The sequence below is a fragment of the Anolis carolinensis genome, chromosome 4, assembly GCF_035594765.1.
Source record: "Anolis carolinensis isolate JA03-04 chromosome 4, rAnoCar3.1.pri, whole genome shotgun sequence".
NCBI lineage: Eukaryota > Metazoa > Chordata > Lepidosauria > Squamata > Dactyloidae > Anolis > Anolis carolinensis.
In genome coordinates this window covers 83,328,972-83,352,069 of record NC_085844.1, presented here as the reverse complement: position 1 = coordinate 83,352,069, position 23,098 = coordinate 83,328,972, and the positions used below count along the sequence as shown (strand labels likewise).

The window sequence follows — 23,098 nt, the reverse complement described above, 5'->3', positions numbered from 1 at the left end:
TGCATGCATGCAAGTGGTACCATACTCTAACACAAATATTTATATTGATCATCTGAAATTTTAGGTGATTGCAGAAGCCTCGACACAGTCTCGTGCAGAACAGGAGGAGCAGCAGGCTTCGGATAAGGAAGTTCAGGAGGTGAAACATGCTTTAACCCAAGCTGAGGCCAGGATTAAAGCCTTGGAGGGACAGATTGAAAATTTACAAAAGGTAAGAGAGACCCTTGTGTGGTAGAGGATGTTTATCTATTTATTGCATTTCTGTACTGCTTTTCTCATCCTGGGAGGACTCAAAGAGGTGTACAGCATGTTGTGTTGTGGTTCACTCATGAATATCTCAAGTTCCTTTCTCTGCTTGGCTTTGGATTTTGCAAAGTTGGCCCTCTTTTAGCTGGACATGTCCCAGAAGGTGGTTCTGTGAATAAATTTGGATACTCCTATGGGAGAAGTGCAAGAGTAAAAGAATAGGACAGAGGGAAAACTGACAATGATTTACTGTATTTCTTCAATTATAAAACACAATCAATTATAAGATGCACTCTAATTTCAGTACCACCACCGCCAACAAAAATACTTAAGATAGACATGCAATTCTAAGATGCACCCCATTTTGAGAGATACGTATGTAGAGGGAAAAGTGCCTTGAAATTTAAGTATTATTATTATTATATTTATTTATACCCAGCATTATCTCTCCCGAAGGAGACTCAAAGCATCTTAACATAAAAGCATTAGCATACCATTTATAGTATACAAATATGCAAACATTAAAACAGGATTAAATATAAACAGTATTTAAAAATTCCCAGTTAAAATCCATTAAAACATATTCCAAGTTAAATCCACAGCACCCCCTGAATTGATCTTAAAAACCTTCTTTTTAAAAAACCTGTCTGAATAAAAGGGTTTTAGCCTGCCGCCGGAAGGACAGCAGGGAGGGGGCCATTCTGGCTTCCCTGAACAGGCTTTCGGGACAGCCACTGAGAAAGAAGCCCCGCTTTCTCGTTCCCACCAACCAAGCTTGAGATGGAGGTAAGACCAAGAGAAGGGCCTCTCCTGAATATCTCAGGGCCCAGGCAGGTTCGTACAAGGGGATGCGGTCAGCCAAATAGCCTGGACCTGAACAGTCTAGGGCTATAGCATAGTAGTTCTTCAAGTACTTGAAAGTATGCCTTACCAGGAAACGGAAGCTGCCTTGACTTGCTGTGTAGATTAGTAGCAAACATCATAATGTTGTTGATTATAAGGATCTTTTCCTGAGAAATTCACAGTGCTTCACAGATCCATCACCTATTGAGAATAAATTCTTTATCCTAATGTTACCCTCTCTTTCTCATAGACACTGGGAGAGAAAGACAATGAATTGAAGACTCTTCAGGAACAAGTGGCCCAGCTACAGTCAGAGATTTCCCGCCTTCATCAAGAATTGCAGGAAAAAACAACCCAAGAAGAACATTTCCGGCAACAAGTAACTGAAAAGGAGGAGAAGACAAAGAAGACCCTTCTGGCAGCTAAGCAGAGAATAGCCCTGTTGTCAGGTGAATTGCCGTAGCTTCTGGAAGTGTTAGCAATTTCTGGGGTGCTCTGGCAACAAAGCAGAGCACTGTGCCATTTTAAAATCTAATGGCTTTATCAAGAAAGAAAGCTTTAATAAAATAACAGCACTTTAATCACTTTCATGAAGAGGAATGAGAAGGCAGTCTAGTATTCTCTTCTACCTTCAAGTATTAAATTCTTAATTGCTGCTATAGGAAATACGACTTGGTGCTATCTAGATTCTTGAGGGCTACATGGTATAGGATCAGGAACTTTCCCAACCCACTTGAAAGCTGTACATTGTAGCCATGCACATTCTTAATAATATGTCGGTTCTCATAATGGATGTGGCGTATTGAAATCTACAAGGTCTCAAATTCTTCTTGTCTTCCCAAGTTAAAGAAAAGAAGAGTATAGAGTTTGTTTCAGTTCTCTGAGTAGGCCAGAAATGGCTTCTTGAGAGAGTTTGAGATAAAGTTCCACTCGATGCTGAAAATATGAGACTGGCCATCTCCATATGAACACACACAGATTTAAAGAGTTAGACATTTGTACTATGGAGGTCACATGCTTTTAGCCTCAATTGCTCAGGCCTCTGGAGATTTTCACAGAAATTGGTATGAACACTTGCATAGCATCATATTAAAAATGCCTTTTGTTTATTTGGTTTCCTGAGGGATAAAGTTCTGCATGAAAAATCTTTTCCTGGACTTTCCCTGAAGCATTTTTCTAAGCAGATGTACAGCATAGAGACTGATGTTTCTGTTTCGCAATTAAGGTGTCAAAGAACAGCTGTCTAAAGAAAATGAGGAATGGAAACAGAAGAGCAACAGTTTGGAAGAGCAAAAGACGGAGATGGAAGTGCGGATGAGTGCGCTTAAATCACAGTATGAAGGCCGCATTTGCCGTCTAGAGAGAGAGCTGCGAGAACAGCAAGAGAGGCATCATGAACAGCGAGATGAGCCTACAGAATCTACCAACAAGGTATGCTGTTTATTTGCATTGCTTTAGCTTCCTAAATGGTTTTCAAATTCTATCTGCCAAACAGTTTTTACTAGATTGATGGTTGGTTTTGAAATCTTTTTATTTCGTTTTCTTGTTATTTCACAGACTGAAAGGATGGAGATGTGTGTACATGTGCACTGACCTTATTGAGCTGATAGTTAAAATGACAATCTCATCTGGTCAGTCTCAAATGATTAAAAATGGCTGTGTTGTATATTATTGCATTAAGACATGTGTTGCCAAGTATTCTGCATTGTCTGCTGCTTACATAGATCAAACTAATAAATAAAATGGGAAGTAATTCTTTTGATAATTGAGTAGCATGAGAACTATCTCTTCAGTACCTTTATGTGGAAATTTTAATTCCATGGCTGACCATGGTGTTTTATCTATCAGGTTCCCGAACAGCAGAGACAAATCACACTTAAATCAACCCCTGTAGCAGGTGACAGAGGAATGTGAGTTCTTGCTTTATTTATCCTTCTGTTCTTTCCACCATTACTTAGGAGTTGCATTTATGCAGAAAACTAAACCTTAGATTGATGTTTCTAATACAGATTAAGACTCGCTTATCCAAAATGCTTATGACCAGATTTTTTTTCCAGGTTTTGGAATATCCATATTCGTATACAGATAATGAATGAGGGACAGAGGGGAAAGGGGGCTGGTCACAGATTCAGTGCCTGTTGACCCCAAGGAACCCTCACTTCACCACTGCCAGAAACCCAACAAGCAAAAGGGAAGCAGGGAAACACAGGAAGACTCCGCTCACATAAGCCCCCTGCCAAAAGCAAACACTTTCTTTGCTATCAGCACACTTCCTCCCTTTTAGCAAAACATACATATGTGGTGGGACTGTGACAAAGTACAACATTTGTATAGGAAAATAAATGGAAGAAATATCTGAGCTAAAAATAGAGTTAAATAAATAACTTTTTTAACCATGAATATGGAAGGAAAAGGTTGTAATAAAGATTGGGCAGATATTATATAAAATATATGATAGAATTGTGCTCAGATGGAAGGAGTTCAAAAATGGAAAATAAAAACATGGTATGAATATTTAGCAGTTTATATGCTATAATCTAATCTATAAACAGATATCATATGGGGAACTGGGTCTCAAAATGGAAATAATTGATAGCCAAAGTGAAAGGGGAAAAGAAAATGCAAGGAACTAAATAAGATCATCTCCATGATCCTACAAATAGAATAAAAGCCAAAAATTGAATCACAACTGTTCCTGGACAGAAAGGGGGGAATAATAATGAGATAGGTTTAAGTAGGAGACTAAGATTGAATTAGAAAGGAGTAGAAAACGAGTTATACTAGAAGGTTATGTAATCCCTTTTCCTTGTATTGTTGATACAAGGAAAACCAATACTTTTAATACATCTGTAATATAACAGTGAGAAGTTATATTGTACTTATACAATGAATAAATAAGTGTGTTAAAAAAAGCTTAGTGGCACTCAAATACATGGCACTCCCTTTCAAAGACTGAAATGAGCAGCTAGTCGCAAATAGTGTCAGTTTTTTGGAGTATTTCGGATTTCCAGCATATTTGTTATTGATTTCTGGGGCATCACATGCAAACTTGAGACCTAATGCCAGGGGGAGGATGGCAAAGAGAAATCTAGATGTTGTATCTATTGAAGAAAAGCTGCATTATACTCATATGTGTGTGGTAAAAATCACATCCAACTAATACACCGTTTGGGGTTATTTTTAGAGCTAGTACTTCAGATCCACCAACAGCCAACATCAAACCAACTCCTGTTGTGTCTACCCCAAGCAAAGTGACTGCTGCTGCAATAGCGGGCAACAAATCCACTCCAAGGGCCAGCATCCGTCCAATGGTTACTCCTGCAACAGTCACAAATCCTACGACAACACCAACAGCCACAGTTATGCCAACCACACAGGTGGAAACTCAGGAAGGTAATTTCTGCCAGAAAAATATGAGTCGAGAATCTTGCCACCTAATGCTAAGATAATACTTTTGAAATATGAAAATGAGTCACAATAAATATAATCTATTCCTCTGCTGGACTGTTTTAAAAAACAATATATAGTTAAACAAGCAAACTTGTATCACACTTGTCAGTTTGTCATCTTTTGTCATGTTTATTGTAACCACCCTAAAACTTAGACTACCTCTAAATCAAAGACTTAATGCAGCCTGAGTACTCTCATTCACCCTCCAAAATCCTCTTATCACCTTCTGTGTACTGTCACCTAACGTAATCTAGAAATCTGTGTGACAACAAAACTAGGTGGAGTTTGATTCTTTGGATCAGGAACTGGAAAAGAATGGTGCTGTTGTAAAATTGTTGGATGTTTTATCAATTGTAGTTTGTCTTGTTCACTAAAATAGTTTGCAATTCAATATTATGCAAATTTAAAATATGCAGTCTTATGAGATCTTCTCTATTGAATCAAGCATCAGTCTAAATCAGCAAGAAGCTAGGATTGGATTCCCATCATGATTAATCACATCTAGCTATAGTGTCTGTTCTCACACCAGAAGTGACTTGCAGTTTCTCAAGTCGCTCCTGACACAATAAAATAAAATAGTGTCTGTTTGAAGAAGGAACATTGAGATAGCGGACCATTTGGTCTGTACACTTGATATTACTCCCTTGTTTCTGTCATGTATGAGTTGCTCTTGTCCTGTTTTTTTCCCAAGGAAGTTATTCAGGATAGGTTTTTGATATTCTAAAATTTAGGCCTAGAATGTGTTGTATTTTTTTTAAGTGAACATTAAAATGAAGGCAACTAGCTATTATAACAACTTCAATTTCAGCCATGCAGTCAGAAGGACCAGTTGAACACGTTCCAGTCTTTGGGAGCACGAGTGGGTCTGTGCGCTCCACTAGTCCCAACGTCCAGACGTCTCTCTCACAGCCCCTCTTGACAGTTCAGCAGCAAACACAAGCAACAGCTTTTGTGCAGCCAACTCAGCAAAGCCATGCTCAGATAGAACCAGCCACTCAAGATCCCCCTCCAACGATTTTGGAAGTGGTTCAGAGCTCCCAGATGGAAAGGCCTTCTACATCAACAGCAGTGTTTGGCACAGGTTTGCCATTATTTCTAGATTTTTTTAAGGATGGTGTTACCTGTTTTGTACATATGCAGAAAGTGACGCAGATATTTTGATATTTTTTTCTGTAAAAATACAATTTCTATTTAATCGTTCTGAAATTAGCACCTCTTTTAATCCCTTAATTACATCTTTGAATTCTAATTGGAGCACCTGCTGGGGCAGTGTGTTAAACCGTTGTGCTGGCAGGACTGATGACTTGAAGGTTGGGTTGCTGACCTAATAGTTGCTAGTTAGAATCCAACCCGGGGAGAGCGTGGATGAGCTCCCTCTATCAGCTCTAGCTCCATGCGGGGACATGAGAGAAGCCTCTCAGAAGGATGGTAAAAACATCCGAGCATCCCCTGGGCAACACCCATGCAGACAGCCAATTCTCTCACACCAGAAGCAACTTGCAGTTTCACAAGTAGCTCCTGGCACGGAAAAAAAAATCTAATTTATTTCAAAACCTGAATTAAAGACTTCCAAAGGAGCTCAAAAAAGAAGAAATCTATTGTTATTCTCTCTTTTAAATATTTGTTAGATATTTAATGCAAATTATAATATATTCTCAAGTTTCAGCCACACCAAGTTCTTCTTTACCCAAACGTGCACGAGAGGAAGAAGATGATAGCACAGTTGAAAACTCAGAACAAATTCCTGAGGAAATGGTTGATGTGCCTGTTCCAAAAAAAATGAGAAGTGTGCAAAGAGTTGGACCAGAGGTGGGTAGCACACAAAAATAATGCTATTAATTTGATTATGTTTAATCATGAGACTGATAAAGAAAGATGCTGTTCCAGAAAATTGCAGGGGTTTCTATCCTACGTCATAATTGGTGGCAGACTGGTTGTCTTTATAGCTCATGTTTCTTTCACTGTTTCTTTGGGACTGTTCTGCTGGTGTTTGACAGCTTTCATTGTTTATCTGCAAAATTCTGTGATGCTTAATGGACAAAATACAAAATTCTGTGATACTTTGTTAAATTACTCTATGTATCAGAAATCATGATTCACTTACTGCCTAAGAGTCAAACTCGCTCATTTTCATCTAACAACGTCATTGGGTTCGTGTGTCACCATAGGGCTAAACCTGATGTCATATTAGTTGTATAAATGCAGTTAGGTTGTACCACTGTTTCAAGATGGACAACATCCTTGAGAAATGCAAAGCAATTTTATGGTGGGTTGAACAGAAGTTTAACTTTTCCACTATGAAGTGTTTCCAAGGGGTAGATACATGTCAGGGGTGCCAGTGTACATTTAAAGAGAAGCTTCAGTTGGCATTAAGAGTGGTTTCCAATACAACTGAAATAGGAGCTTTGGCAAGGCTTTTTTTGTTAAGAATGTGTGTGTGAGAGAGAAGATTAAAACTCTTATCCCATTATTCCAAGACTGCTCAACATTTCCTGTTAGAGAGCAAAAATGCATTTTAGTTGCATTCACACAATTAATGTAATACCAAATTTATTTCATAAATCAATCAGCAATAGTACTAGATAGCATCTCGAATGCAGTCTCTTTTCACTGAAATAATCCTCATTCAGTTGTTAGACACTAAATCTTGACTAATCAGATGGCTGTAAATAAAGTCATTCGTGTGTTCTGTATTGTATCTTAGTCTAAGTAAGAAACAAGTTACAACTGTAAAGTAAAGAAATGCATAAGGGGAAAGGATTGAATACTTGTGTATTTAATTATACTTTCTGTTATCTCTTACTTACATGGAATACAACTCAGGATAAGGTTGGAATAAAATGTGCCAACTCTTCCTGTTCATCAGTAGTTGAGATGTACAGTTGTGTTTTTAGCTTGCAGTATAAAATACTATAGTATGGAGTACTTTGTAGGAGATCTCAACATTTCTCTGTAAATTGTCACAGGAATTAGAGTAATAAATTAATCTAAAATTTCAGGAGGAAGTAACTGCAGAAGAGAGCACAGATGGCGAAATAGAAGCTCAAGTCTACAATCAGGATTCACAGGATTCCATTGGAGAGGTAAGTAATTCTTACTCTGACCAAAGAAAGAAGTTTCAATTTCATGCCAGTGAACAAAGAAGTAGCTGTGTCCGTTGGTATGACATAAAAAAGAGAAAGGGAGAAAAACAGGATCTAGTAGCACTTTTAAGAGTAACTGAGTAACTGATTTTTATTTTAGCATGAGCTTTCAGGGATACTAAATACTGCATCTGAAGAAGTGGACTCATACCCAGGAATGTTTGTGCTAAAAATAAAATTAAGTCTTAAAAGTGCTGCTAGAGTCCGCATTTTACCCCACCCCCTCCCTCGTTTCTCCTTTGTATTTCATGTCTCTGTAACAGCAAGATCCAAGTAAAGCTTTTAATGCCATGAAAATATAAGACAGAGGGAAATAAATCCATAATTCTTCTATGACAATTCTCATTTCATGGTTTGAATTACAATTAACTCCAGCCATAACAGGTATCAGTGCAGCTGTTCCTCAATAAGAACTTGCACACCTGTAGCACCTTCCTTGTTCTAGTCAGATGCAGCAATATAAAGAGCATGGCCAGAACTATGGCCCCTTTTTTGGTATGGCTCACCATGATGTGCTGAACATGGGGAGCAAGAGAGACCTAGTCTTGTCTCTTCTACCATTTCTTCTACAGTATTATATGGAAAATGACTTGCCTGAAGAAGCATATATTTGTGAGGAAGCTGTCCCCATGAGCAAGATCAAATATTTTCCAGAACATGGCTAGCCTTCAAATGAACAGAATCCTCTTCTTCAAGCATCTCACTTTATACATTAGAAAAATGATGGTTGAGGAGAAGGAGGTGAAATGTACTGTTTTGTTTTAATCCAGTGTTTCTCAAACTATATTCATCCAGGTGTTTTGGACTTCAGCTCCCACAATTCCTAACAGCTGGTAAGCTGGCTGGGATTTCTGGAAGCTAAAGTTCAAAACACCCAGAGGAGCAGAGTTTGAGAAACACTGGTTTAATCAGTAGACCTCTATTACCTTTGCTTGCTCTAAAGGGTGTTACACAAGGGGAGTATACTCCTATGGAAGACAGTGAGGAAACTTCTCAATCCATGGCAATAGAGCTTGGACCCCATCAATCTGATCAACAGAATACTACATCAACTCAGGATGGTCAGGGCAAGAGAGATGATGTCATTGTCATTGACAGCGATGATGAAGAGGAAGATGACGATGAAAATGATGGAGAAGCAGAAGTATGTGTTAAATTTGTTTTCTTGTTTCAAAAATAACTATTCATTGGCTGTGTTGATACAGTGGAACCTCTACTTAAGAGCATCCCAACTTAAGAGTGTTTTGAGTGAAAAACTCACTTGGGCCGGGTCTCACTTTGACATGAGAGCAGCATTTTGAGTTAAGAGCTAGTGCCAGAGGGAGAGCTAGCATCAGAGTACAGGGTTTTAGGGCTTCAAGGGAGCAGCCTCCATGCCTTGTGCCTTGTGCTCTTGTCTGCATTGGAAGATTGCTGTCTGCTTTGCTCTTGTCCTCTTTGCGGAACTTTGGGTTAGTTGATTTTGTGCAATTTTGTGTGGTATGTTTGGCTTCATGAAGAGAGAGCAAGAGAAGGAGGGAGGCTGGAATGAGTACAGTATGAAGAAAATGATGCTCTGCCTCTTCACTTTGCACAACTTTGCTTCTACCATTTTAAAGTTGATTATTGTCCCATGTGAATGTGCATATATACATTATCTGTTATTTATAAAATACATTTCCTTATTTAAAAACACATAACAAAAATGGGGGGGGGGGGAGTTTGGGAGGCCAGAATAGATTAATAGCATTTAAGTGCATTTCAATGAGAAAATTTGCTTTGAGATAAGATTGTTTTGACTTAAGAGTTCAGTCACAACAAATTAACCTCTTAAGTCAGTTTGATTTGACATGGATAAAATGTTAGGGCCCCACTGTCTGTCAAAAGTATAGTCTTCCTGTATGAGGCACTCAAAGAATATTACATTAATTTTTGGACTTTTTAACAGTCACTTCTTCTTCATGTTATTCATGAATAACACTTCTTATTCATGTTAACTGTCATCATGTCACCTTCGATTAATGGTGATCCTATAAATTAAAGGAAGAACTGGAGGCTTCCCATCCGCTCTGCCTGCCTTGCCTTAATTAATATTAATATTAATAATAATTGATATTATTATTAACACCCATTGGGTATACATCAGCTGTAATGGGAAAGCAGCCCTCTTTCAAACCCTGCTTAGGGTCCCAGAGTAACTATTGTTATTGATATTAATATTATTATTAACACCCATTGGCACACATCAGCTGTAATGGGAAAGCAATCATCTGTCAGACCCTGCTTAGGGTCCCAGAGTAACTTTTGTTATTAATATTAATATTATTATTAGCTCCCTTTGGCACACATCAATTATAATGGGAAAGCAGCCCTCTGTCAGTACCTACTTAGGGTCCCAGAGTAACTATTGTTACACGGCCCGAAAACAAAAGCAACCACGGTGTCCATGTACTGTAGCTTTCTCCTTCATTTCGCCATTTGTTTCATCTGAAAATGGCGTCTTTCGTATTGTACATCCGGATGGACGATACAAGATGAATACACAAATTAAACGGATGAAAGAAATACCGCGCACAACTCTAGCCCATAAGTTATTTTTATTCTACTTTCTATCTGTCCTCATACAAGTATCAAATGTTTCAGCAGGGGAACTATTTCTGTCATTTTTATTATTCTTCATAACAAATCTTTCAAATATCAAAGAGGATTCTAAACCAGACAAGCTGATTTCACCCTAGTGCATTTCTGAAATCCTACTTTCTCAGGAATATGAAGATGAGGAAGAAGATGAGGATGATGAGGATGATGAAGACACAGGGATGGGTGATGAGGGTGAAGATAGCAATGAAGGCACTGGGAGCGTTGACGGCAATGAGAGATACGAAGGAGATGAAGCTGAGGTAAAAACCAAAGAAGATTTTTGTATGTTTAAGCTATTTGATGATATTGCCTTTTCTGCTGCAAATGCTTCTGGGTATTGTTTTTAAATTGTATAAAAATTAGAAATGATTGTTACTCTAATTTTGAGTTTTACTCAAACTTTGATGTGTAAGTTAGAGTTTTAAAAAAGTCAGGGATGAAAATATTTCTCCAATGAAAGAGAATTTATGTCAACAGGAACAAAAACTGATTATTAGCCAGTTGGCTTAAATCATGGACTATATCTTGAGATTTTTAAAAGTACTAAAACATTCCAATGTTGTCAGCCTTTTAACATCTCATATTGTTTATTTACCTGTTATAGGGTCCTGATGGAGTAGATCCTGGTACAGAAACGGAAGACAGCATCGCTGGAGGTGAAAGCAGCCAGAGAGCAGCTGACTCTCAAAACTGTGGTAAGGCATGATATGATCTCACTAGAAGTGTGTTTGTGTGAAGGAAAACTCAATTTTGGATATCAGCCACCAATTATTTCAACTTCCATGCCTCAGTTTCAAGCAGGGGTTTATAAATGTTTACAAACTCATGCTGAAGCACTGTTTTTGAAGGCAACTAGATAAAGAGTAGGTAGAGATGCAGTGAATCACCTGAAAGTCTATTTGTTCATGAGATCACTTTTGCTAGATTGTTTTTTGTCCTGCACTAATTATAACGGAATAAAAAACTATCCTCTTTATAGCTTCTATTTTTGTGTTAGTGAAATGAATTCCAGCACCCTTAAATGAGCAAGAATCACAAAGATGGGAATGGCTGACTACATTTGAATGTGTCTGTAAACATGCATGTCTTTGGCACAAGGTGAAGGAAGCACTGGTGCCGCAGAGTCCACTTTCTCCCAGGAAAGCCTACGAGAGCAACAGCCCACCTCTGCCTCAGAGAGGCAGGTGCCACGTCCTCCTCGGCCCCATCCATTGCCCCCACGACTGACAATCCATGCAATTCCCGCTCCACCGCAGGAGCTGGGACCACCAGTACAGGTATGGGAACAGTTTGTATTTCTCTGCTTTGGGAAAATTGCTCTTCAGAAGAAGATAAAGTTTCCGAAGTACTTAGGAATTGCTGTACTTGGCTATGTTCCTTTTTTTTTAACCTTTATGTTTTGGCAGTCTGGTGCAGAAAGAGCAATAAAAAGTGTTGAGGAATACTGCAATGGGTGTGCATTTTTGAATTTATTACCCCTTTAAGCTAACATAAATATTACCCCAGGCAAGGTGTTGATTAGAAGCAGACTGTGACTCAGCAAACTGAAATGAAGTTGTGGACTTGTGCATATCTAACTATTTTGAGTTGGTATTGTAAGTTGGTAGTTTAATATGCAGGCAATCCCAGGGTTACAAACAAGATAAGTTCTGTAGCTGTTCTGAAGTTGAATTTTTATGTATGTCAGAACAGATATATATTTTAAGTGTATCTCGCAAGCCAAAAAAGTTTTAAATTTTGGAAGAGTTAACAGCCATGTAAGGTTTGCTTTGCTGCCTGTGCCTCTGTTCAGAAAATTTCACCTCACTTTCTGTCCCTGTAACAATTGGATTTTGAAAATGTTGCATTGTTATGGAAACAAGGATTGGTGATAAAGCTTCAGTTGAGACCCCCTTTCCCCATGATATATCTTGCATGAGTGAATTTCTCTTATGAGGTAAATTTCTTTCCCTTCCTGTTGTCTCAGCCCCATTTGTAACTAGGAGTTTTATGTAAGTCATATCTTTGTAACTCAGGAACTGTATTTCTAACTGTAAATAAATAAAGTAAGTAAAAGTAAATAAATAACTGTATTTATTTTTATACTAATTCAAATCACCCTAAGTTGTTCAGGATAGCATGCATAACAGTTCCCTTTCTCTACTACAACCTTGGAAGATAGATTAGGTTGATGGATGAAAACCTGAATGTTCCCTAGCTAAATTGGGTGATGGAATCCATATTTGTCACAGTTGTGGCAAAGTAAACTCCATTATATTCAGTGGAACTTACTCCCCGATGAGTGTATTTAGCAGGATTGGTAAGGCTATGGTTGCCCTGGCTCCAACTCCCATTAGCCTTTTCTAGAGTTTGACAGACTCCTGTGTCATTCTAAGATAAAATACGCTTGGCAATATGAACTTTGATATATATTTGACAATGTATAAACTTGAACATATATTTTCTTGCAAACATGCATTTCATAACTAGTTGTTTAAAAACAATTTTAATGTGGAATTTCTTTAAAATGTTGTAAATTAAAGAGGGAATGGATTTCAGAAAGAGTTCCCTTTAGAATGTGAGGTGCTTTGTTCACCAGACTGGAGTTTCACCACTTATGTGTATACTGAAACATACTCAATTGGCTTTAATGAATAGAGAATCCAGATGACTCGAAGGCAATCTGTGGGACGTGGACTTCAGCTAACCCCTGGCATAGGTGGCATGGTGAGTATTACAGCTCCTAAACATAAAATTTTCCATTCAAGTTTACTTTTAGTACTCTCTTACAACAATTATAGGCTATTTGCTCTTTCCATTTCTAAAGTAGGCAGAGTAGTCACATCGTAGAATTTTTGTCCTTGACAAAAATAACATTATACCCAACACTGACCTCAAATTCATAATTCACTTTCACTTGTATTGGCAAATCAAGGAGTTCTGCAGTTGTTCACAAACTGTGCTAAAGTGTGCTTGTATATCTTTATTAATTGTAAAACAAACAAAACCTTAACCAAAAAGCAATCTCTCATCTACCAATTTGACAGTCACTGTTACCTTCAAAACAAACTTGTTGGAAATGGGCAACATCTTATGGGTTATTATCTATACACATAATAAAAGTGAAATGTGTATGTGGTGGAGGTGTCCACTTCCACAGACAGTCTCGTGCCTCCACAAACAGACTATAGTTCCAAGTGCTGAGAAGCCTCCAAAGGCACTCCCCCCACTGACATTGCAGGCTATAGCAAGCGCTATGAACATGTAGCCCAAATGCTGTCAATGTCCTTCCCAAACACTTCGGCCCACCACCCAAGGAATGCTTTCATTCGGGGACAGTTTCATTTTATATTTTACGTGTTTCCTCCATCACAGGCAGGCATCCCATGGTTCCCATCTCTCTCCATTGGTGTGGAGTTTGCATGACCCCGCCCACTGCCTCTCCATTAACTCTTTCCTACTCTTCAACTCCGTCAGCATAACAAACAGAGCAGAACTGAGCAGCAACTAAACATACTGGAGGAGTTTGGGGGATTGACTCCACATGATGGAAGTTATAGTTCACTCTGCATCAAGTGAAAGCACTGTGATCTCCACTGACAATGGACCTAGACCACATTTGGCACACAGAACCCCCATGACCAATGAAAAATACAGGAGAGGTTTGGGGGGGGGGGGTTCACCTTGATTTAGAGCCATTGTAGGTACTGAGATGTATTGTTCACCTGCAATCAAAGAGCACTCTGGACCCCACCAACAATGGCCCTGAACCTAACTTGGCACACAGAATCCTCATGACTCAACAAAAATATGCAGGAGGGCTTTGGGGAAATTCACCTTGATTTACAGACATTATAGTTGACCTACATCCAGAGAGCACTGTGAACAAAAGTAACAATGGATCTTCAACAAATTTGACATGCATACCCAAATATGACCAAATTTGAATACTGGTGTATTTGAGGTGGAATTGGCCTTGACATTTTTTGTTTGTAGATACTGGGATTTATAATTCACCTGCAATTTAAAAGCACTCTGCACCCCACCGATGATGGATCTGGAACTAACTTGGCACACAGAACCCCCATGACTAACTCAACCTACTGGAGGGGTTTGAAGGGACTGACTCACCATAGTGGGAGTTATAGTTTATCCTGCAGCCAGAGCGAACACTGAACCCCACCGATGATGCATCTAGAGCACATTTGCCCAACATGTCAAACTTTAAGTACTGGTGGATTTTCTTAGAGTTTCTGGCATGGTAGGAGTTGCAGTTCACCCACAACCTTATGCATTTTGTAAAATTTAAAAAATGACTTCTTTTAATAACCTGAGCAACGCCAGGTACCCAAACTAGTTGTTTATAAAGAGAAGTAAGAATGTGAATAGTGTCTGTACTTGTTTGTCATTGTAACATTTGGTTTAGCAGCAGCACTTTTTTGATGATGAGGACAGGACAGTTCCAAGCACACCAACCCTAGTGGTACCACATCGTACAGATGGATTTGCAGAAGCAATTCAGTGAGTAGATCCTGCTTTTGATTTATCTTGTTTATTCATTTCCTTCTTGTGGGGATGAAGTACTAGCCAATGATCTATGAAAACCAAATGTGACCTTTCTTCCAGTTCCCCTCAAGTTGCTGGAGTTCCCAGATTCAGGTTTGGACCTCCTGAGGATATGCCACAGACATCTGGACAGTCGGATCTTGGCCAGCTTGCTTCTCAAGGAGGTATAGTCAAATTCTGTCTTTATGTTTTACATTCAGTAGTTTGGAAAACAATTGAATTGGAAAATAACTCTAGATAATTTTTAGGCAAAAATTTGTCCTTGATTTGAAAGAAAAAAAATTTTAGATCACAATTTTAGCCATTCTGAGAGCAAAATAATGAGTTGAATAATTAGAGACCGTAGAACTAGATGAGAGAAGACAAGTAAATAGAAATGGGTTGCACAGTTTTCACTCAGCAACTTTTTTGGCTTAATCTGCCTCTTCTGTTATTTTCTGCTCTTGCTTTTCTTTATCCTCTTCTCTTTGAGAAGTCAACAATCTTGAAAATGCAAAGGCTTGCATCCGGTGGTGGTGGTGGTGGAGTTTGTTGTTGTTGTTAATCTGTTCTGCCAATGGAATGAAAACGTCTAGAACAGTGGTGAACAATTGTGGAAGGATAGGTCCCAGAGAAGACTTTGGAGGGCTCCTAAAGCCCCCTCCCTCCAACTTTTTCTAGTGACATGGCAGCATTTTAATTATGTTTTGGAACCTTTGGGGGACATTTTAGGAGACGTTACTTCTCGTCTCAATAATGGTTCTCAAGATCTGGATTGGTCCAGAGAGAGCAAAATATAGTGGAAATACCCCAAGCTCATCATGGGAGCTATTTTGGATGGAGTTTTTTTAATTCATAAAATCTTTTTGAATCTTGCTTATTAGGGTTAGGAATGTATGAAACACCTCTTTTCCTTGCCCATGAAGAAGAATCAGGAGGCCGTAGTGTCCCAACCACTCCACTGCAGGTGGCAGCTCCTGGTGAGTATTGGAAATCTCCCTAAAACATTTTATTTTAAGTCAAACCGATTAGGAATTCGTTAGTTTCCCACTAGCATCTTGTCCCAGCAGAATGTATAGCAGAAAGTTTTACTTTATAGGGGAAATGGACATTTTCCTTTGGAAAAAATTGCAGCTGTTTATTTATTAATTGTGTATACTGTTTACACATGCCCAGTAAATGTTTCATTGGAAGAGTAGTTTACCTGTCCCAGATGGAGATCTGAGCTAATCCACTGTAAGAAGAGCTCAGTTATAAACAAATAGGCGTTTTATCTGATTTATCTGATTGTTGGATTTGTATATTTGTATTTTCAGTGTGGCATTGAATACAGTAGAGTCTCACTTATCCAACACAAACGGGCCGGCAGAATGTTGGATAAGCAAATATGTTGGATAATAATAAGGGATTACAGAAAAGCCTATTAAACATCAAATTAGGGTATGATTTTACAAATTAAGCACCAAAACATCATGGAAATATAGTAAATAAATAAATAGTTGTTTGGTATAAATTATATGTATTGACAAAGAAAAATCTGAAAACATACTGCCTATAGGATGTACATCAGGGTTGATAAAGTGCCCTCTCCTGTGTTCTACTGTTGCTTAAAAAACAAAAAAACAAAAAAAAACCTCTGGGCCCCTCTGGACTCCACTGATCACCAAGCTTCCATAAATATAAAAAAGAAGGGTGGTAATAATAACTACTACTACTACTACAGTAGAGTTTCTCTTATCCAACATAAACGGGCTGGCAGAATGTTGGATAAGCGAATATGTTGGATAATAAGGAGGGATTAAGGAAAAGCCTATTACACATCAAATTAGCTTATGATTTTACAAATTAAGCACCAAAACATCATGTTTAACAACAAATTTGACAGAAAAAGCAGTTCAATACGCAGTAATGCTATGTAGTAATTATTGTATTTACGAATTTAGCACCAGAATATCATGATATATTGAAAACATTGACTACAGAAATGCGTTGGATAATCCAGAACGTTGTATAAATGAGTGTTGGATAAGTGAGACTCTACTGTACTTTGTGAGAGAAATGCATTAATCTTTGCATGGCAGTATCCAATTCTTTCTGAGACTCCAGATTTTTTGTCACATGACTACTACCATGAAGAAAATCACAGAATCCAAGTCATAATTTTCTATTCTAGAGGGCTCCCATACATGGCAAGCATTAGTTTGCAGTGTATCTTTAACACTGCCTGCCGTCCAGGATTGTAAGAGGTTAAATTGTGCTAGTGATCACAACACATATTTAGCCCGAAAGACATACAACAACCATATTTTATTGTATTGTGAAATCTATACACCACTTTATATGTAACTTGAAAGTGAATGGACCACATGCTGCTTAGTGCTTGCTTTTGCTATTCTAGGTATCCCACAATAAAATTCAAATACTGACATTCTTTTAAACTGCTTTTTAGTTCAAAGACAGGAGCATGGGCCCTCTTTTTTAAAAAAAATGTTGTCTAAGAGGTGTAAGTATTATTTAAAACGAGATACATATGCCATGTGTTCACGTTGGTCTAAGCAATTCAGAAATACTTCAGTAACAAATTCCAAAGGTTTATGGAGACATTTGCAAGCTCTCAGGAAGTGGTGAATCAGACCCTGGATCACCCAAGTTGCCTGCTTCTCCTTTCTTTCCATGTTCAGAATCTCATTTTTTCCTGGTTGTAATATTGATATATGAGAGGGGTAGGGTAGGTGGAGGCATAGACTTTTTTGAATTAGTATACCTTATTGTTTGCTTTTACTGTTCTTTGTTTCAAGTGTCTGTATTTACTGAAAGCAGTACACCTGATGCATCAGAACATGCTTCCCAGTCTGTTCCAATGGTCACAACATCCACTGGTAACTTATCAACTACTTCAGAATCTGGGACAGGTGATGATGGTGATGAGGTTTTTGTGGAGGCAGAATCGGAAGGGTAAGCCTGGTCACTTATTTATTTCACCCTTGACTGTGCCTATATATAACCTTACAGAAATGCCTTCATTCAGATCATTCACTTTTCTTTCCAAAACTCATTGGAAGTACGGTTTCACTAGCAATGAAATTTCCTCTTCTAGCTTGATTGTGAAGAGCACACCTTAAGATTTACCCACATTTCCAGTACAAATGCCAGTTTGTAGTTTGTTTTGCCAGGACTAAGATTATATGACTGGCACTTAATCATTTTCCTATAATGTATGATGCATCATTAAGATGTATTGCATGTGTAGACATTTTCTGAGGCAGATCTTCAGAGGCACTTGTTTTGAAAGGTGCTTCCTAATAGGTAGAGAATGTAGTGGCAACATTGCCAGAACGACAGCCTCATTAAGCTCTGCATAAGCAATCTGGCTGGCTCTCTTTAATTTGAGAAGAATCTCATTGTGGAATAGATACTCAAAAGCATTCCATATCTTCATAGTGAATGGGACTTTTGCTTCTTTTCCAGCTCAGAGCTGAGGGATGAAAGCATTTGTGTCAAAGACAGAACGCCACCAAATAGAATACAACACAGTTTATTGAGGTTACAGAACTAAAAATTGCCTGTAGGAAACAAAAGACTAGGCAAACACTTGACTTCAGTGTGAAAAGTAACAAAAATAGCTTCGTTTGAGTTTAAACAGTTCAAAAGAATAAACCGGATTAAACAAAGGTTTAATCCGGGTTAAATCAAAAGTGCTTACTTCAGCCTGGCAATTAAACAAACAAAAACTGGTAAACAAAAGGTCAAAACGAACACAAAACCTAGCAGCAGATTCCCCTCTGCTACTCAAGAGCTACAGATGAGTAACTCAGGCTGTTTACTCCTCCGTGCAACGAGCGAAATCCAGGTCCAGGCACATCAATCAGGGTAACGGCGGTCAGCAGGGTCCCAATCCGGTCCGAGGTCGAAAGCCAAGTGCAGACGTCTAAGGTTCCACAAGTTCCACCGATAGCCACAGAAGGGATAGTCCAGAGTCGTAGTCAGTCAGTCAGTCCAGCGTCAACCCAGAGTAGGCAAATAATGTCCGTCAAAAAGACGACGGAGGTCCAAGCTATCAAGATTAAACACAAGTTGCACAGAAAAACCCCACACAGTTCCTCCCGCCGTCTATGCCCAGTGTCTTTGGTAACTTACGTATCCAGCAACGAATCACACCCGTCTTCAGGAAGTTCCCCAACAAGAGCCCAAGCGTTCGTCCAGATTACCTTGCCCAACGCAATTAGCCATTGATCCTAAACCCCATTTTATGCCAGTTCATAACTCCTCATCGCTGTCAGCTGCTATCCTAATTCCAGGTGTCTCCTCATCATCATCCTCATCAGAGCTAAAACACCTTTGACTACGCCCCACAGCATCCCCAGCTGTGGATCCCGCTCCATCCCTCCAGCCCGTCCATGGGTCCGATCCTGCAACCCGCCAGTCGCCTCCCATGCTATCATTGCCGGTGACACCCAAATCCTCCCTCCCACGAGTCCATTCCATGTCATCCTCCTCTGAGCTAACCATCTCTTCCTCCATTCCCTCGGTAAAACCCTCAAAGGAGTCTTCGTCTGTTGGTTCTGCAAATAAGTCCCGGAGCCGTTTCCTTTCGCGCTCCTCAAGAGAGTCTGACTCTCGAGGAGCCTTACGACCTCGTCTCCTAGTATCGGAGCCAGAAGGCTCAACCATAACAATTTGTCTTAACAGAAAGCTGTAGCATAGTGGCTAAATTGACCTCTGAGACACAAAGTTCCTGAAGAGCTAATGTATTGATCAGAGTCTCAAATTATAACAAAGGAGACATGGATTCATATCTCCATTTATTGTAAGTGTTAAGATAATGTGTGCAAATGCTCAAGTAGTGCTATAAAGTACCAAATGTTCATTACTGGTTCTTACCTTCCTATATCATCTGAAAGGGGGAAAAAGTGATCTGGAGTGTTGTGTGGTTTCGGGTGTATAGCCATGTTCTAGCAGATTTTTCCTGACATTTCATCAGAAGATGCCAGCCACAGATGCAGGCAAAACATCAGGAGAAAATGCTGCTAGAACACAGCCATACAGCCCGGAAACTACATAACACTCCAGTGATTCCGAACGTGAAAGCCTTCAACAATACAAAGTGATATTTTTGGAATGCAGCATGGTTGATCTGTCTCGAGGCTTAAATTGAATTTCCAAATGGTTGCAGGGTAGAATTCATATAAATTCACTTTTGGGCAAAAATGACATCCAAACTGATCTTGTGACATTTCCATGTCCTCTGAAGGAGAAAATTACTTGACAATGATGGCAGGAAAAGTATTTTTACCTAAGATTTTGTCCCTTTGAGCAGCATTGGGTATAGTTAATAGCTGTCAGAAGTGTTCTGCTTACTTTGTTGATAATGTGTGCTCTGAAGAGCTGCTACACTTCCTAATTCTGATGGATGAGCTTAATAATTTGAATGCCAGGTTTTAAAGCTCAGGGAGTGAGCCAGAGGATGTTGCGTGTGTTGTTTGAGTGCCCCGAATTTAGACTCACTGCACTGTCTGCTTCCCCCTTGACCTATAAATTCACTTCTCTGCAGTTTTATGCCTTTCACTTTTGCCTTTAGAATTACTTCAGAGGTTGGCCTAGAAATTGATAGCCAGCAGGAAGAAGAATCATCTCAAGCTCCTGATGAGTCAGATCTTCCTTCCACCAGTCAAGACCCTCCTTCTAGTTCATCTGCAGGTATAATTCAGTCCCATCAAACACATCCATAAAGTAAGATAATTAAGCTCTGAATTTTATTTTTCATTAAAGGGATCTCTTATCTCCTCCCTCCACACACACAAATGCTTTGTATGAATTCATGAAATAAATGCTTAAGTTTGGGTGCATCTCCCATTGAACTCAAGTGGCAAAAGAAAGGGCAATTTAGAAAGATTGCCAGATGGATATTGTATTCACCAGTTCCCCAATATTATTATATAAATCTTTTGCTTCCTATTATTGAATAAATTTCTCAGTACAGTCCCATTGGTGGTGTATCTCTGTTTAATGCTGAGGTACAGTAAGACATTATTAATGTTAACTAGACAGTAGCCAGTTATTTTTCAGTTAGCGATTGTATTTGTTGCACTTTCATAAATCCAAAGTACAAAATACCCAAAACACAGTTTCTATATTGAAATGAGCCATTACTAGTTAGCATCAAACCCTAGGCACAACCCTTACTCTTCTGTCCCATGCCATTTCCTTTTCAGACACGAGCAGTAATCATCCCAAGCCTTTCCGGAGGGTTAGACTTCAGCCACCAACATTAAGAACTGGTGTTCGCGGTCGTCAGTTTAACAGACAGAGGGGTAAGTGTCCTTCAGGGCTAGCGAGAGCATTGACTCATTCAACTTTTCATAGTTGTTAAGAAAATTGAAGTGTGTACTAAATGGTATTGTAGCTATCAACAGCATTCGAGACAATTCATGCAGATTTCTGTATGCCCAAGACTGCTTAGTATATCCTACCCTAGTTACTTTTTCAAATTAAAAATTACAAACTGTTCATATAGAGGGGTATGATTAAAGTAGCTAGAAAACAAATTACACACCTGCAGACCATATAAAGAAATTGTTGTGTTCTTTAAAGTCATTTCCCACTTAAGGCAACCGTAATGTGAACCCATCACAGGTTTTTATGGCAAACTTTGTTCAGAAGAGGTTTGCCTTCACCTTTCTATAAGGCTGCGGGAACATAAACTTCCATGGTTGAATGGGTATTCAGACCCTGGTCTCAAACCACTACACCATGCTGGCTCTACTCTTTCTTTGTTTTCCTTCCCGAATCATTGAACATCTTATTAGAGGGAGTAATAATTGAAATTGTCTAGACACATGACCTTATGTGAAATCTAGAAAACAAGTTTCATTATTGAGATGTGTGAAATTAAATTCCATGTTAGCTAATTTTAATATCAGTGAGCTTCAAAGTTAAGTGTTTCTACAGCCCTGAATCCAGTTACTAATCCCATATTTAGATCTTCTGTTGCTGAGTAGTACCTCAGTATTTAATTAAGTTCCATTCAGTGGATCAAGTCTAGTTAGTATTGGATTTCAGTGGAAGTCCATTTGAATTTTTAAAAAAACTATTTCCTAGTATCCTGATCTGGTGACAGTAGGGGAAATTGAGCAGAAATTTCCAGCCCACATTAAGCATATGGTGTTTGTTATACTTCTGATTCTGGGCAGACTGTTCTAAATGTTGTATGATGTAATTATTCTCCTCAAAGGAAGTCTACCAGGAGGTTTACAGGGAGCAAGGGAAGCCTGGAACTCCTGTAAAACTGACATTGAAAGTAGTAGTAGTAGAAGAATTAAACAGAAATATATGATTACTGTTCTGTTTTTTTCTTACAGGTGTAACTCATGCGATGGGTGGCAGAGGAGGCCTAAATAGAGGCAATATTAACTAAGTTCTGTACAAATTTTGGAAATGGTATATACTGTCTAATCTGCATTTATTCTGTACTAGTGTAGCTTTAAGCAGTTTTTTTATTTTCAAATTGGATTGGCGTATGAACATTTCATTGTCTTTCATTAATAAAAATGAGATAAATTGTCAAACAGGACAGCATTTCTTTCTTCTCTTGGAGTCTCCACATCACTCTGCTGGACACTTGTACCAAGCATTGGACACAGTCTGTCCAGTCTGAAGTGTGACTGGTCTTGCTATTCTGCTCCCAACATCCACACTGTAATATTGATCTGAAAGAGAGTGGGGGTGAGTGATGTCTAGATGTAGTCACATTAAGGTCCAAAAGTAGAAAAACACATAAAGATATGGTTGCTTACCTGCAACCATGGTTCTCTATATGATCAGATGTGAAATCCACACATATGGAAGGTATTGCCGCATGTGCGCTACAGGTCGGAATCGTCTAACAAGCTCTCTAACACCAGGTGGCTATGGCCCCACCCATCTTCCCAATAGGCATATAAGGCATGGGTGGGGCCATAACCACAGTTACAGATAAGTAACCATGTCTTCTACTTCGTGGTCTCTGTGAAATGCACACATATGGTAGACTAGCAAGCTATATACCATGGTTGGCGGGTGTCATGCCACTGTCAAGAAGAGGACAACCGTCCGAAAGCTGCATACCACTTGGAAAGGATGTTCCGCTTATAGTGGGTAGCAAAGGTGAGCGGAGTAGCCCAAATTTCTGCCCTGCAGACATCTTCCAGTGGAACTCCATTCATGAAAGCCACTGAAGATGAAATTGCTTGAGTAGAGTGGCCTCTGATGGTGACAGGAGGATCCCTGCCCACCTG

At 39.0% G+C, this 23,098-nt stretch overlaps 2 protein-coding genes across 3 annotated transcripts in view; one reads left to right on the top strand and one right to left on the bottom strand.

The window, feature by feature from the left end:
* Window positions 1-22,390, top strand: part of tpr (translocated promoter region, nuclear basket protein) — a 71,029-nt gene extending 48,639 nt beyond the window's left edge. The window contains exons 32-51 of one of the 2 annotated variants that reach the window (XM_062980744.1): window positions 65-211; window positions 1,340-1,538; window positions 2,315-2,520; window positions 2,938-2,999; window positions 4,274-4,482; window positions 5,348-5,620; window positions 6,200-6,348; window positions 7,539-7,622; window positions 8,626-8,826; window positions 10,427-10,561; window positions 10,906-10,996; window positions 11,400-11,578; window positions 12,939-13,007; window positions 14,710-14,801; window positions 14,907-15,010; window positions 15,710-15,805; window positions 17,624-17,780; window positions 20,404-20,522; window positions 21,038-21,136; window positions 22,184-22,390. In XM_062980744.1, coding sequence (XP_062836814.1) covers window positions 65-211; window positions 1,340-1,538; window positions 2,315-2,520; window positions 2,938-2,999; window positions 4,274-4,482; window positions 5,348-5,620; window positions 6,200-6,348; window positions 7,539-7,622; window positions 8,626-8,826; window positions 10,427-10,561; window positions 10,906-10,996; window positions 11,400-11,578; window positions 12,939-13,007; window positions 14,710-14,801; window positions 14,907-15,010; window positions 15,710-15,805; window positions 17,624-17,780; window positions 20,404-20,522; window positions 21,038-21,136; window positions 22,184-22,239 — 2,727 coding nt within the window. In that variant the 3' untranslated portion in view covers window positions 22,240-22,390. Of the gene's footprint in view, window positions 1-64; window positions 212-1,339; window positions 1,539-2,314; window positions 2,521-2,937; window positions 3,000-4,273; window positions 4,483-5,347; window positions 5,621-6,199; window positions 6,349-7,538; window positions 7,623-8,625; window positions 8,827-10,426; window positions 10,562-10,905; window positions 10,997-11,399; window positions 11,579-12,938; window positions 13,008-14,706; window positions 14,802-14,906; window positions 15,011-15,709; window positions 15,806-17,623; window positions 17,781-20,403; window positions 20,523-21,037; window positions 21,137-22,183 lie in introns of both variants that reach the window. The other variant, XM_062980743.1, reaches the window with a different exon arrangement.
* The window catches only part of prg4 (proteoglycan 4), a 46,337-nt gene continuing 44,049 nt past the window's right edge, over window positions 20,811-23,098 (bottom strand). The window contains exon 12 of the mRNA XM_062980745.1: window positions 20,811-22,531. Within this exon, the coding sequence (XP_062836815.1) occupies window positions 22,428-22,531 (104 nt within the window). The 3' untranslated portion in view covers window positions 20,811-22,427. The remainder of the gene's footprint in view (window positions 22,532-23,098) is intronic.